Raw genomic sequence first — 15,692 nt, 5'->3', positions numbered from 1 at the left:
GTGAGTTACAAAAGTATCCGCAAGTATATTAATCTACTTATCTCAAAAAAGAGTACATCACACAACAGAAGCATTTTAGCTTTAAGGAAGAAAGAAGTTGGTAACAAAATCATGTCTTAGCAACCTTAAAAAGTGTTATCATATAATACTGTTAGAAGTATTAGGAGTTTGTTTCTGTTATATTTAAGTGGGCCATGTAATTCTTTTCTTTCTTTTATTTCCTATTTACTCGAGAGTGACGTTAATGTAATTTTAGTTTTATTATATAAGATTAATAAAAGAGGGCGACAGTTGAGGTTAGTTATGTTCATTCTCTTCTGTTCTCCAGCCCTAGTTTTTCCTTCTGTTCACTTCTTCTCTACTTCTATTCATCTCAGTTTTAGATATTTTTTCCTGCTATTATTCCTTTTATTTCAGGTATGATAACAAATACAATTAGAATTTTTTTATCAGTAATACAATTAGAATTTTCTCATTTATTTTTGTTTTACTTTCTATTGGCAACTGAAAATGCATGGTATTGATGAAAATTTAAAATGCTTTACAAAACCTCAACGTTAGCTACAAAAGTCAGAATCCATGGCTACCCCAATATCAAAAAAGGGGGAAAAGGGGAGGAACTACCTTTAATTTGTCAGAAATATCCCCATAAACTTTTTTTCTTTTTTGATAGGAAATAGTAACCTTCATCAACTTTAAAGCAAATTAGTACAATTATCACCTTCCAAAGAAGGTGATCCTCCAATTCACAGTAGACTTACAAACATACCCAAAATAGAGTTTCCCTAGTAACCCATTGCTTTGCCAAAGCATCAGCCAAGGTGTTTTCTGACCTTCTAGCCCATTTAAACTGTACTCTAAGCTCCCTTGTTAGGTTCTGTTGAGGTTTTAGACAAATCATGTAGTCTATAGTGTTGGTTTTTGATTATTTATTGTTTAGATAGGAAGTGGGGACCACATCACTCTTGTTGGGTCCTTTTTGAGCAGTTATTTTAATTGTTTTATGTGTTAGCTGCCCTATAAGAGCATATTTGTCTTTGCAATCTTTATTATTTCAGACTATAAATAATAGTGAAGAGGGCGGTCAGCATTATTGATCTCTTTTTTCTCTCGAATCTCTTCTCTTCCTTTTCTCCTTTCTTCTCTTCTTCTTCAAGAAATATTCTTTTCTTTTACAGATTTTTTATTTCAGCACCTTTCTACTTGGTACCAGAGCAAGGTTAGGATTTCTTGAAGTTTTCCATGCAGTCCTAAATCAGCCAATTGCATGAGGAGATAAGGGCTGATCGGTCTACTTCAGATTGCCCAGTTCTTGGATTTTTTGGTGTGATCTAATCATCAAGAGGGTGATCTATGTTTTGGCATCGAAATCAGGAAGAATTGGAGTGCGGGGAAGTCAAGTTGGACTCTTCAATTTTGATCTGATCTTGGGTGCTCAGGTATTGTTGGACTTCTCTAGGTATTCTATAGGGGCGGTTAGGTTTCTGGAATTTTTTGGGCCTTCTGGAGTGGCTGATTCACTTTTCTCTCCGGTGAGAGACAGTGGGAGGAGAGAGATTTCTCTCTAGATAGGGTTTTCTTCTTCCGAAAAGGTTTGTTACCTTTGTGTATGAGATCGATTTGATCTTGGAGGCTCTCTACCTAATTTTTTTTCTGCTTTTGAACTGTTTAAAGTAAAATGGAGAGTTGGAGTACCAAGCAGAAGTCCACCAGTAACATGAGTCTGGTTGTTGGAGGTAGTAGTAACATTTTTGAGTTTGGAATTATTATTACAGTGAAGTTTGATAGTACAAATTATCTAGAATGGGCACAATCAACCAAGATGGCCATTGGTGCTCGTGGGAAACTAGGGTACATCACTGGGGAGGAGAAGAAACTTGATACAAATCCCTCCCGGTGGATACAGGACAATACATGGTGATGACTTGGTTGTGCAACTCTATGTTACCTCACATTGGTAAAAATTTTTTGTGGGCTAATACTGCAAAGGAGATTTGGGATGTAGTGACTAAAACCTATTCCTAGAAATAAAATGTAGCTAGAGCAAATCAGGTGATTAGTACAAAACAAGGAGATAGACCTCTTGCCACCTATTTCTCCATGCTGAAAACTTTGGCAGGAGATAGGCCACTTAGAAACTATGGTTTGGGAGAGTATGAAGGATGCAGCAACCTATTAGGGGTTGGTAGAAAAGAATTGGGTTTTTAAGTTCTTGGTGGGGCTGAACCTTGAATTCGACATTGCCAGGCAACATCTTCTTTCTAGAGAAAGTGTGATTCTTTCTCAAGGCTCAAACTTATGCCTTTGTCTCTAGGGACGAGTGCAGGATGAATGTCATGTTGAGACAACCTGGGATTGATCAGTCAGCTATGGTTAATACAGTTAAATCTAAGCCAATGGAGACAGGGGGAGTAGTGAGGCTAGGAAGGAGGACAAGAAGGATTTGGCGTATGACTATTGCAAGAAGACTAAGCATACCAAAGACACCTATTGGAAGCTTTACCCTCATCTCGTACCAAATCGGATCAAGAACAAGAAGGGAAATGCAAATGTGGCAATTATAGGAGACCCTTCAGGACCCCTCTCCCAGGCTGACCTGGAGTCCATTACAGCAAAACAATGAGGATTGAATTGGAAAAGTATGGACAGCTTATGAGTAAGAAGGATTCTGCCAGTTCCAGTTCTTCAGATGGACAGAACAGTGCAGGAGCCAACCATACTACTTCCTTTGCTCATAAAGGTAGTTCATATGCAGTTGCAAATCATGTATCCACCTCAGGTAAGGAGAGACCTCCCTGGATTATAGACTCAGGAGCATTTGAACATATGACCAATATATCTACCCTCTTTAGTTCTTACCAATTGTGCTCTGGTAGAGATAGAGTCTCTACAGTAGATGATTCCCATATTCCCATTGCTGGAAAAGGGACAGTTAAAGTGACTAATGACATTACTTTATCCTCTGTCTTACATGTCCCTAAACTCCACACTAATCTTCTTTCAGTAAGCTCTCTGATAAAAAAATTTGAACTGCTCAGTGACCTTTCTTCCTAGTAATTGTGTTTTGTAGGATCTAGAATCAAAGAGGACGATTGGGAGTGACCGTGAGGTGAATGGAGTCTACCTTCTGGATGAGATTCCGAGACATCAAAGCCATCATGTTAGTAGTAGCAGTAGTAGTGGATCAGAGAGTGAGTCGGATTATGCTCTGGCATAATCATTTGGGTCATCTTTCTTTCATTTCATTGAGGTCTTTGTTTCCAAAGTTATTTGAGTCTGTTCAGTTGTCTAGTTTGGAATGTGAAAGTTGTCAGTTGGAAAAGCATTGTAGACATTCTTTTAAACCAAGTAATAAAAGAAGTTCCTTTGCTTTTGATATTGTTCATACTGATGTATGGGGTCCTTACCACATTTTTTCCAGGGGTGGTTACCATTATTTTCTCTTGTTTGTGGATGACCATACATGGTATTCTTGGATATATCTAATGAGGTCACGTAATGAAGTACCCATTTTGGTGTGACAATTCTACCAAATGGTTCTCACACAATTTGGAGTGAGGACTAAAGTCTTCAAATCAAATAATGCTAGAGAATACCTTGAGAAGGACTTGTCCTCATACTTTTTAGAGCATGGTGTGATTCATCAGAGTAGTTATGTATACACACCACAACAGAAAGGGGTAGAAGAGAAGAAGAATAGACATATTGTGGAGGTGGAAAGGTGCCTTATGGTGTGTGCCTCACTTCTTATTCGTTTTTGGGGGGATGCAGTTCTCATAGTCGTGTATCTAATTAACTGTGTTCCTTCACGCACTTTGGGGTTTAAGTCACCTTTCAGCTTGCTTTTTCCAAATGAAGAGATATTTCATATACCTTTGAGAGTTTTTTGGTGTATCCTTTGTTCACATTCTTGATCCTCATTGCAAGAAATTGGATCCTAAGGCCAAGAAATGTGTTTTCCTTGGGTATTCTCAAAATCAAAAGGGGTATTGTTGTTGTGACCCAGTGTCAGGGAGCGTGTTTGTTACTATGGATGTTACATTTTTTTAGTCTACTTTCTTTTTCTTGAATGGTTCTCCTAAAGGGGAGTGTTTTAGGGAAGAGAACTCACAACCTGTCCCTCTTCCAGTGTCATTTGTTCCTTCATCTGATCCACCTATTCCACCATCAGCAACTATAGTCCCACTACCTGATCCACTACGGCCAACCTCATAGGTCTATCAACGCCACCAAAAGAGGGTTGACTCCACACATACTCAGATAGAAGAACCTACACCACTCTCTACCATTCCATCTGAGATTCTAGGTTCGGCTAATACAATTCTAGGTATTTCCCTTGAGCCTAAGCCTATTATTTCCCTTGATAATGATGTTTCTACACCTAACACTATTGTGGCAGCTAATCTCTCTAATCTTGATCTTCCCATTGCATTCCATAAAGGGAAGAGAAAGTGTACATCCCATTGCATTTCACACCATCTCTCCTACAAGGCCTTACCACCCTCCTACCATGCTTTCCTTTCTTCCTTGGATTCTGTGTCTATACCCAAGAATGTAAGTGAGACTATCTCCAAACCTGAGTGGAAACTAGCTATGCAAGAAGAAATGGAAGCCTTGGTAAAAAATCAGACATGGGAAATAGTTCATCTTCCTACAGACAAAGAGATAATCGGATGCAAATGGGTGTCCACTGTGAAGTACAGGGCTGATGGCAGCATAGAGAGGTACAAGGCAAGGTTGGTTGTAAAAGGGTATACACAGATCTATGGTATTGATTACCTAGAGACTTTTGCACCAGTTGCTAAGATGAGCTCAATTTGGATTCTCTTGTCCCTAAAAGCTACCTATTCATGGCCTCTATTCTAGCTTGATGTTAAAATTTAAAAATGCTTTCCTTAATGGTGATTTGCAAGATGAGGTATATATGGACATTCCAGTTTTTTTTATGAGAATGCTGGTAAGGGAAAAGTTCGCAGGCTGAAAAATCACTATATGGCTTGAGACATTCACCTAGGGCATGGTTTAATAGGTTCAGAGGAGCACTTACCCGTTTTGGGTACACACAGACTCAATCCGACCATACTCTCTTTGTAAAAAGGAGAGAGGCACTCTTGTCAGTATTGATTGTATATGTAGATGATATAGTTGTTACAGGAAATGATCTGAAGGAGATTGATGCACTCAAGAAGTCACTACAGCAAGAATTTGAGATCAAGGATCTAGGTGAATTGAAATACTTTTTGGGATTGAGGTTGCAAGATCCAAGTATGGGATTTTCATCTCAGAGGAAGTATGTGTTGGACTTACTACAGGAGACTGGGAAGCTAGGAACTAAACCAGCTGATACTCCTATTGACCCAAATCATAGAATTAATGCTTTGGATGGTGAGCTGGCTAAGGATGTGGGAAGATATCAGAGGATGGTAGGTCCGCTACTATATTTATGTATGACACATCCAGACATCTCCTATGTTGTTAGTGTTGTGAGTCATATATGCATGCTCCTCGGGTTCAACACTAGGAAGCCATTGAGAGGATACTTGCATACCTAAAGAAGCATCCTGGCAGAGGGATTCTTTTCTCAAACCATGAAAATTTAAAGTTGGAGTCCTACATAGATGCAGATTGGGCAGGTTGCTTAGATGACAGGAGATCTACATCAGGGGTATGCACCTTTGTGGGAGGAAACTTGGTCTCATGGAAGAGTAAAAAACAGTCGGTTGTGGCTAGATCAAGTGTAGAGGCTAAATATAGATCTATAGCTCACGATGTTTCAAAACTACTTTGGGTGAGATCTCCACTGAGTGAGATTGGAATAAAAGCTGAGGAGCCCATGATATTATATTGTGACAACCAAGCTGCAATCAATATTGCCCACAATCCAATTCAGCATGACAAGACTAAACACATTGAGGTTGATAGGCACTTCGTAAGAGAAAGGGTGACAACTAGAGAAGTCTGGTTGTCTTATGTCTCCTCTAAACTACAATTGGTTGATGTCTTCACCAAATGGGTTGCAAAGAATAAGCTTGAATACAATCTACGCAAATTGGGAATGTGTGACATTTATTCCCAACTTGAGGAGGAGTGTTGAGGTTTTAGACAAATCGTGTAGTCTATAGTGGTAGTTTTTTATTATTTATTGTTTAGATAGGAAGTGGGGACCACATCACTCTTGTTGGGTCCTTTTTGAGCAATTATTTTAATTGTTTTATGTTGTTTTATGTGTTAGCTGCCCTATAAGAGCATATTTGTCTTTGTACTCTTTATTATTTCGGACTATAAATAATAGTGAAGAAGGCGGCCAGCATTATTGCTCTCTTTTCTCTCTCAGATCCCTTCTCTTCCTTCTCTCCTTTCTTCTCTTCTTCAAGAAATATTCTTTTCTTTTACAGATTTTTTATTTCAGCACCTTTCTATTGGTTCAAAATTTCCCTTACAAATTGTCTTAGGGACCAAGTGCCTATGTTATTTGTCTGCATCCAGCCTACTACCAACTTTGAATCACCCTCCACTTCTAAATGCTGAAAACTCAACAACCAATCTGAGTCCTTGCAGTAGCGCCATTACTTCTGCCCTAAGTGAGTCACCTATCCCAATTGGTCCAGAGAATAAAGCCAAGATTCTTCCTTCCACATATCTAAAAACACCCCCAACTCCTGAGGGACTTACCTAAAGAACCGCCATCAAAATTCAGCTTTACCCTATTCTGTAGAGGAGGGGACCAGCTTTCATGAATGGTAGGAGATGAGGAAGAGGAGCCCAGTACTGCACTCCATCCTCTAATCAAGTTGTCTACTGAAAAAGCCCTGAACACAAATTCGACTGAACAGGAAAAGATGGCAAAATCCATCCCAGTAGCCAGGTACCGTTGTCACTTCGTTTATGATATTAATTCTTTCCATGTGCCTGAAGTAAGTGTTCCAGAGTCTGTACCAGCTGTTGTTCCAAGGGCCTGTGAAGCAGAGAATAGTGCTGATGATTATAGTGGGAATCCACCTAGGGATAAAGGGGGTAGGAGTGAGGAAGAGGAAGAGAAGGAAAAAGGTGAGAGAATTTGGGAACTTATTAATATCCTGTTTCAGGTTTTGAAACAGAAAGAGGTAGACACATTGTGAGAAGGTGGGGAAAACAAAACTAGAGAAGTTGAGGAAGTTAACCCGGTCATCAATGGGCAAAATTGAGATGTGAAACCAACTAGAACTAGTGTGGAAGTTGAAGATATGGTAGCAGACTTTGTAGGGAAGGAAGTTGAGAAAGTCTTCGTTCACAAGTTGGAAGAAGGGGAAAAATCAAGAAAAGGAAGTTAAGCAATGCGGAAAGATTGCGACTAGATGTAGAAGAGGAAAAAGAGTTCAATGCAAGAAGGGAAAGGAGAAAACGGGGAAGTAAAAACTAGGTAAAAAGAGGGAAGGTTAAGTCAGCCAAATGAGGATAGTCAGTTGGAATGTACAAGGACTGGGTAGTGCAACAAAGAGAGTGGTAATAAAGGAGGTGTGCAGGAAAGAAAAGCCCGATATAATCCTGTTACAAGAATCTAAATTGATGGAATTTGATAATAGATGGGTGAGAAGTCTATGGAGGAGTAAGGAATTAGTTGGACCTTGGCTCCTTCCTGGGGTTCCTCAGGAGGTGTAATTGTATTATGGAGGAATGAAGTCCTGGAAAATGTAGAAGAGTTTATTGGAAAGTTCACAGTCTATTAAAGTTAGATTGGCGGAGGATGAATTGAATGGGTGATGACTAATGTTTATGGGCCGAATGGTTATAGGGAGAGAAATGAAATGTAGGAAGAGTTAAGTGCCATTAGAGGGTTTTGGGAGGGGCCTTGGTGTATTGGGGATGATTTTAATGTGATTAGATTCATAGAAGAGCCTAACAACCCTAGGCAAAGAATAACAGTTAGCATAAGGAAGTTCAATGATTTTAATAATTTTGAGTTGAAAGAGGTGTCCCTCCTTAATCATAATGTTACTCGGTTCAACATTCAGCTCAATCCAATTTGCTCTAGGCTGGATAGATTTCTTTTCTTGATGAACTGGGAAGAACAATGGGGTGTTTTAGTATCGAAGACTCTACCAAGGGTAGCTTTTGATCATTGTTCAATTACATTCTATAGAGAAGATTTCATAGGATAGGTCCAATGCCCTTCAAATTCGAAAATATGTGGCTTAGCCACCTTGGCTTTATTCAGAAAGTCAACAAATGGTGGGAAGAAGGCAGACCAAGGGTGATTTGGAGAGGAATGTTGTTTCATCAGAGATTGCAATTCTTGAAGATAAAAATCAAGGAGTGGAACATAGAGTGTTTTGGGAGATTAGAAGAAAGAAAGTCTTTGACCAAATTGAATTTTTGGATAAGGAATCTTCAGGTACCTTGGAGGAGGGAAACAAAGAGTTAAGGTGGTCGTTGAGGAAGCAGTTGGAGGATATTCTACTTAAGGAAGAGTTGAAGGCAAAAATAGAGGAGTAAGTGGATTAAAGAGGGAGACAAGAACACCAAATACTTTCATTCCCTGGAAAATGGTAGAAAAAGGAAGAACCTAGTGTCTAGTTTGGACGTTGATGGTGAGGTGGTCACTCGACCTAGGGAGATTGCTAGGGCCTTTGTGGAACATTTCAAATCGATTTTTAGAAGGCCGCTAGGTGAAAATTTTGGTATTGAAGGTTTGGATTAGCCTCGTCTCTCTGAGGATGCTAAAGCTTGGATAGAAAGACCTCTTGAAAGGGAAGAAGATTTAGGAAGCTGTCTTCTCAATGGATAGATCCAAGGCACCGAGGCTAGATGGTTTCACCATGGCTTTTTATCAGGACTGCTCGGAGATAAAATTTGGACTTGTACTCCTTCAGGTTCCTTCTCTTGCTCCTCCTCCTTCAAAGCCTTGTCCTAACCCTCCTCTATCTCTTTGCCTTCTTTTCCAATTAAGGAGGTTTGGTGTAAGCATGTTCCTCCTAGAATTGGCACTTCTTGTTCGAAAGTTGCTCATGAAAAGATTAATACTTGTGACTTACTCCAAAGAAAATGGCCAAACTAGAGATTATCCCCTCATTGGTGTACCTTATGCAAGGCCAATGGTGAGAGTTGCTATCACTTACTTATCTCTTGTTCATTTACTTCTTTTATTTGGGAATTGAATGGTCTCTTGCCATGTTTGGGTGCAGGTGGATCCCTCCAACAAATGTCCAAAGCTTACTTGCTCCTTCTTTCTTCATTTGGCCAAAGAAAAGGGGAAGAATTATGTGAAGATATTTAAGAGCAGCAATATTATGGATAATTTGGGAAGAAAGGAACTCTAGAATTTTTCTAGAGAAGGAGAGAAGAAAGGAAGAATTAATGGAATTAATCATTTTCAGAGAGGTACATTAGCTGAAATCCTTGGATACTTTTTCCAATGTGTCAATGGATGTGTTCTCTGGAAAATGGAAGTGGTTGATTCCTGCTCAACTAAGCCCATCACCAATTACCACTAATCTCCTCCGGGAATAGGGTTATTAAACTTAATTTTGATGGCAGCAGCTTGAGAAACCCAGGTATTTCAGGTATTGGTGGGGTTTTTAGAGATAAGGAGGGCAAAATTCTAGCTCTTTACTCAGAACCAGCTGGGGAGGGGGACTCTCTTAGAGCAAAAGTATTGGCACTGGTGGAAGGTGTTCAAAGAGCAAAAGACTTGAACATTAGGAAGCTGATCATTGAAGGAGATTCCAAACTGGTAGAAAGCTGGTTACAAGGAGAAGGTTCAAAGTTCTAGACCTACAGCAATGAAAAGAAGAAAGTAAGGTGGTTGACAAGAGATATATGGAAATCTCTTTCAATTGGATTAAACAGTGTGCTAACTCATTAGCTGATGTATTAGCAAAACAAGGGGTGGCGAGAGAATCTTTACTCTGGGCACTCTTGTAATTGAAGGAAAGCTGGGGGAGAGATATGAGGTTTTATCTCTCATTGACTGACTCTTCTTTCTCTTGTAATTCTTATATATTGTACACTTTTTTATCTATTAATGAATTGAAACAATGCAGTTATTGATCAAAAAAAAAAAGAATAAGCCTTGAACAGATCCAATGTTTTCAGCCAGTGTATGACCTTGATGGTTATTTCTTCTACCAATTCATCGCTTGATTTTCCTTGCCCTTGGAAGATCCTAATGTTCCTCTCTTCCCAGACTGCCCAGAACCCCATCTGGTTAAACCGTAACCTATGGTCATGGCTTATCTATAAACCAAATGGAACAAGAGTTAAATCTGGAATTCTGGATGTCAAAGATCTAGCATCAGTATCTGACATCAAAATCTTCAGTAGTCCCCATACCGGTTCATCTTATTGACCCATTAAAGATAATGAAAGATTATAATATAAGAAAAAAATAAAATATACAAAATTAACATACTACATTTATAGCATAAGTATTACATGTCATATAATTTATACATGAAAACATAATAGCAAAATGTGATTGTACAAATGCTTTGTCAGTTCAGCACCCAAAACTTAATGATTGCATGGTTGAATGACTTCACCCATAATCACGATTCAGTGAATCTCAGAAGGTGAATATAGATAGGGACCAAATTGTATTTTCTAGGTCAATAACCATCAAATTTGTATTTTCTAAACAGGGACCAAACATCAGTTAAACAAAATACCTTGGAGTCAATATCGTGGTCCAGAAGGTCATTCACTGTACATCCAGCACCTCTTAACAGCAATGCCCCACAACCAAATAGTGACAACATCTTAATATCAGGAAGGCTACCAGGAGATGCTGCCAAGGTAATTGACCTGGAACAATGAACTAGGAGTTAGACGAATAGTGAAAACAAAGAAAATTAAAACATTCATAAAAAAAATGAAGCAAGAAAAGAAATTTCAGGAGGGGCCGAGCCCCTATTTTTGACCTAGGAAAAGAAAGAAAGGATGAAAGAAGAAGAAGAAAATCAACATGTAATGAATGTGCAAAATTTGAAGTCCTTCCTTGCTTATTAATTCAGGCTTTGACATCTTCAAGAGTTCAAGATAGCATACATGTCGATTTAACCCTAAAAAATAACAAACAATAAAAAGGAACTAGTATTTTAACTCACAAATTGAATAATTTAGTTTAACAAAATCTGTTTTATAATTGTAATCTCAAAAAAGTAAGAATGTAAAAGTATATAATAGAACCATGTAGAAAATACCTTGGCAATTAAGTGAGGCGACCCTCCATGGGCGTCTTGTTGCCTAGGAAAGAATTTTAAAGGCATTCCAATGGATCTGATTCTTGGGGGCTAGCTAGAAAGTGGTTGCAAATTGTGCTCCCCCCCCCCCCCCCACTCCCAATCCCAATCCCCCAAATAAAAAAAGGAGACTGCTGCAACAAGCTTGGAGGGCATTAGAAGCCAGCAAGATAAGACTCAATTTTGATAATATCCATAGTAAACGGAGATCCTTCAGGTGTAGGTGGGCTCTTTAGAGATCACACAAACAGCCTGTTTAGCTATTCTAACCCCATTGCCATTGGTAAGGGAATTCACTAAGAGAAGAACATCATTTGGTACTCTAAGACTTGTTCACTCAATAGATTTGACTAATTCTCTTGTTGAGGACTGCCAGGTTGTGATTGGATGACCCTTGGATGCTCAGGCATCAGATTAGAAGAAGGCAAGGTCTTTGGCAATTGGGAGAGAAATCTTTGTTTAGAGGACTCAAAGCCCTAAGGCTGAGCAGTAAGACTGCTTTTTTGCAAATTAGCAACTTATAGTTGTGTACCTTTACATTATTAATAAGCATTCTTTGATGCTTTAATGTTGGTTCACAAAAAAGGTTTCCTTGTGAATGATAATAGACAATAATTAGGGATGCAACTCAGGTTGGATTTAGTTTTCATTTTACAGTACTTCGGGCTCAGGCATTTGGGCCAGGCCCATCAAATTTTGACAAAAGTCTAACCCGAGCCCACCCAAATTGCACCCCTAACAATAATTATCTAGGAAAAAGGACAAGGACAAGAAAAGTAAAATAACAACTCTATATCTCATTTCACCAGTTGTTTCATTAATGCATGTAGTTTATGGTTGTTAGAACAAAGCCAACTTTTCTATCTATATAATCAGCTGGAAGAATATTCTTCTTCCAATCCAACTGCCAACCTAACTGAAGAGAGACTTTAACAGGGAGATTTCCATAGTGTTTAGATATTCCAACTTCTATTGTTATAAAAAGTGGGTTGGGCAACCCATAAATAATAATCTCAAGTATCAAATAGATTAATGTATGCAATACCTTTCAAAGTCCCAACTAAAAGGGAATAAGATGAAAGAGATGCCATATTTGGTTTATTTCTCATTCTTACCTAAGATGAAATTCTAAAATGCACAAGAATGGACAAAAATAGGCTGAATGAGAAAATATTGCTATGAACCAAACACATTTTTTCCTAAAAATGAATTCTTTTAAGACTGACAAGTGTCTTGTATTGTTCATTTTCATTCTTCAAAAAAACAATTGTGCTGGTATTTACAAACCGCCAGCCTAGGTCTCCAACAGTCAATGTTTACTAGTTGGCATAGATGTTTTGTAAAAATACTTTCATAAAAGTGCTTTTGTGAAAGTACTTTCATAAAAATGCTTTTATAAGAGTACTTTCGTAAAAGTATTTCCGTAAAAGTGCTTTCATAAAGTACTTTCACAAAAGTGCTTTAGTAAAGTATTTTTATAAAAGTGCTTTCGAAAAATGATTTTATAAAAGTACTTTCGTAAAAGTGCTTCCACAAAAGTGTTTTTATAAAAGTGTTTTCACAAAAGTACCTTCGTAAAAGTCCTTTAGTAAAGTACTTTTATAAAAGTGCTTTCATGTAAAAGTACCTTTATAAAAGTGCTTTCACAAAAGTAAACATTTATGGCAACAGTTTTGTAGGCAGAGTTTTCTTTTTTGAATGAAAATGAGCAAGATTGGGCATGATTATTTTTCAGGCTGCAGGCTACCCAATTTTTGTGTTATGGGGCTGAATTTTCATTCTAAAAAAAATGTGGCCATGGCAAGAATTTTGTAACCATTAACCAAACACTCTAATGTTATTCGTTCTTGCCTAGAATGAAGAAGAATTAAAAGAATGAGGCCCAAAGCAATGAACCAAACATGACCTATATTGCCATCCTGGGTTCTTCCCTAGATTTTGAATCATCATTATCCAAGCCTTATCCCAACTATGTGGGGCCGGTATCTTCCCTAAATTTTGAATGTTTTGCAAAATAACACCACACATATTTTCGTTTGTATTTGATGAAAACCTTTAAAACCCAGAACTACATTATGGTCTAAAATTTCAGAAAGGCGATATTACAGCCTAAATATTCATTCCTGTGACAATTTACAGTTGATATAAAACCTTGAAAATAAGTAGCAATCATAATAATAGAAAGGAGAGCTTACCACATACATGGCCAGGCAAGTAACCAGGTCCCAATTGGCTTATCCAACCGAGCGAGCCGAGCATAAGGCTGTACTGCCTGAGGAAGATACAGATCGATCCATGACTGCTCGACCTTTGAACCCCCATCCAAACCACTATTGGTTCCCTTCGCCATACCAGAAGAGGTAGATATGGTTGCAATGGATATATTCAAATTACAACGGTCATATTTACTATAAGTAAATCTAAAATCATCAATCAAACGGTATTTGGGTTCTAGAGTTCTGAGATGGACAGGAGGCTTGCAATGGGGCACTGAGCATTTAGGGTCTGTCAAGGAAGCCAAAGAGGAAGGATCAAAGAGCGAGCGAGCGAGTGAGTACGAGAATGGAGGAATCCGTAACCTGCGAGAAGCATGTGAAAGGCAAAATGCTGCCATCTCTCTCTCTCTCTCTAATGACAGGAGACTGAAATACAGAATGTCCACCTCCGTGCTAGGATATATAGTATGGTTAAGGAGAAGGAAATAGCTTAGATTGAGACGTGAAGATTGGTATTTTGATGATAATCTGATAATGAAAAATCCACATAGGAAGAAACGAGAATGGAATGGCTGGAAAAAAAATCAGAAGTCGGCTCAGCTGTGAAGGTACACAAAGCTTTGTAAAGAGAAAATAGAATTTGCAGGAGATGGGGGCGGAAAGACTAACAATTTTTGAGACAGCAAAAGCCACACAGCTTGGTGACTCGGGAGGGCCTCAGCTTTTGATTGAGCTACGTTTGACTGAGGAAGCTACTGGCCCGTCGAGGTGACACCGGACGGGAGGGGTTCACCGTTTGGGTATGATGCGCGCAGAGCGTTTAGGAGCTAGGGCTTTTGACTCAGCGGCTTTCTGGCGTTGCAACTTGCAAGAGCCAAGAAATCCGGAGAGCCCGTCAAACGCACTGCGTTTGGTTGCAATACAAACGCAAATATGTACGGGTGAGCTGTGAGCATTCGTTAAAAACCGAATCCAAAAATTTTAAAAATCGAAATAAAAAAAATGAAAACTGAACCGAAACTGAATTACAATAAAATCGAAATAATAGAAACTAAAGTTTTCGATTTGATTTTTGATTATTTTGATTAAAAACCGAATTTAATTAACATATAATATATTAATATATAAATATATAAATATATAGGATATTATATATTAAATGTTATATATTACATATGAATTTCAGTTAATTCAGTTTTTTCGGTTAACCAAATTTCTAATTCTGAAAACTGAAATTCCTAAAAACCGAATTAACCAAAAACTGAAACTGAAATTTTCGGTTCGGTATTTCGATTTTAACCGAATAATGCTCACCCCTATGTACAATGCATATTTACCCTTTTCGGTTCATGAATGCCAACGGTTCACATTTTAAACCGTTTTTTGCACTCATCTTGTTTGTTTGAAATCAGTGCAAAGTGTGGGCCCATCATTAAATGTTCCAACTATCTTATGCTCCAATGCCTTAACTTTGGTCAAAAAGTTAATTATCAAAAGAACACAAAATTGTATCTGTTGCTGCATAGAATGGGATAGGGGCAACACTATCAATTCGCTCCCGAGCCGAGGTGTGGCTGAATAGTCTGAGGCCTAGGTTGGTCGAGGGCTGGTAGGCCTGTCTTGCGAGGAGTAAAGAAGAGAGAACGTTAGAGGCCTCGGGCAAGTACCCAAGGCGAAGACTCCGACGATCAAGTTAGTTCGGGCTTAACTCAATGTGGACAAGGCCTGAAGTGGGAACACTCAGACAAGGCCACAAGGAAGCTGGAGAGTTCTCAAAGTTCTTAGGTCTAGATTCTAGATGTTTACCTTGAGGGGGTTGCCCCCTATTTATACTTAAGGCTGCAAGGAGGTAGGTGGGCTCAAACAGTCAGGATGTTGTCCTTTCTTGAGGAGCGCGTCCATCCGAGGCTACTGCATGCAGCTATGCCATTGGCTTCGGGTCGCACGTTGAACTCTGCTCCGCGCGTGCCCTCATTGTGTCTGTTCTGGGTGCCGCTGCCTACCACGTGCACGTGTGCTACTGGTTAGGGCCAGGTATGCCTACAACATTTGCCCCTCACTCTCAAATTTGTGGTGGGGGTCCAAGCTAAGGACCTCGACTTCGACCGAAGAGAATGCATTGCATTTGCTGGTAGGGGTCGCTGGGCTTTCTTTATAAGGGTTTCGGCTTCGCCTAAGGAAAATACCTCACCTTCGGTGGGGAGCGCCAAGAAGCTTCCTTTATCGGGGGCCTCGACCTTGACTTGTTGGAGATAAACTT

At 39.0% G+C, this 15,692-nt stretch overlaps 1 protein-coding gene across 18 annotated transcripts in view; it reads right to left on the bottom strand.

Moving 5' to 3' along the window:
* LOC104604149 (4-hydroxybenzoate polyprenyltransferase, mitochondrial) overlaps window positions 1-14,376 on the bottom strand; it is a 60,336-nt gene extending 45,960 nt beyond the window's left edge. For 8 of the 18 annotated variants that reach the window (XR_016082508.1, XR_016082513.1, XR_016082515.1 and 5 more), the window contains exons 1-2: window positions 13,412-14,375; window positions 10,644-10,779 (exon numbers count right to left, since the gene is read on the bottom strand). Coding sequence is in view for 5 of the 18 variants with exons in the window: in XM_010268397.3 (XP_010266699.1) it covers window positions 10,644-10,779; window positions 13,412-13,830 (555 nt within the window). In the remaining 13 variants the exon portion in view is untranslated. Of the gene's footprint in view, window positions 1-10,643; window positions 10,780-13,411 lie in introns of all 18 variants that reach the window. The other 10 variants (XR_016082510.1, XR_016082509.1, XR_016082511.1 and 7 more) reach the window with 4 other exon arrangements.
* Window positions 14,377-15,692: the final 1,316 nt, after the last annotated feature.

The sequence above is a fragment of the Nelumbo nucifera genome, chromosome 2 (genome assembly GCF_055504915.1).
Source record: "Nelumbo nucifera cultivar China Antique chromosome 2, China Antique-T2T, whole genome shotgun sequence".
NCBI lineage: Eukaryota > Viridiplantae > Streptophyta > Magnoliopsida > Proteales > Nelumbonaceae > Nelumbo > Nelumbo nucifera.
This window is presented reverse-complemented; position numbering and strand designations above follow the sequence as displayed.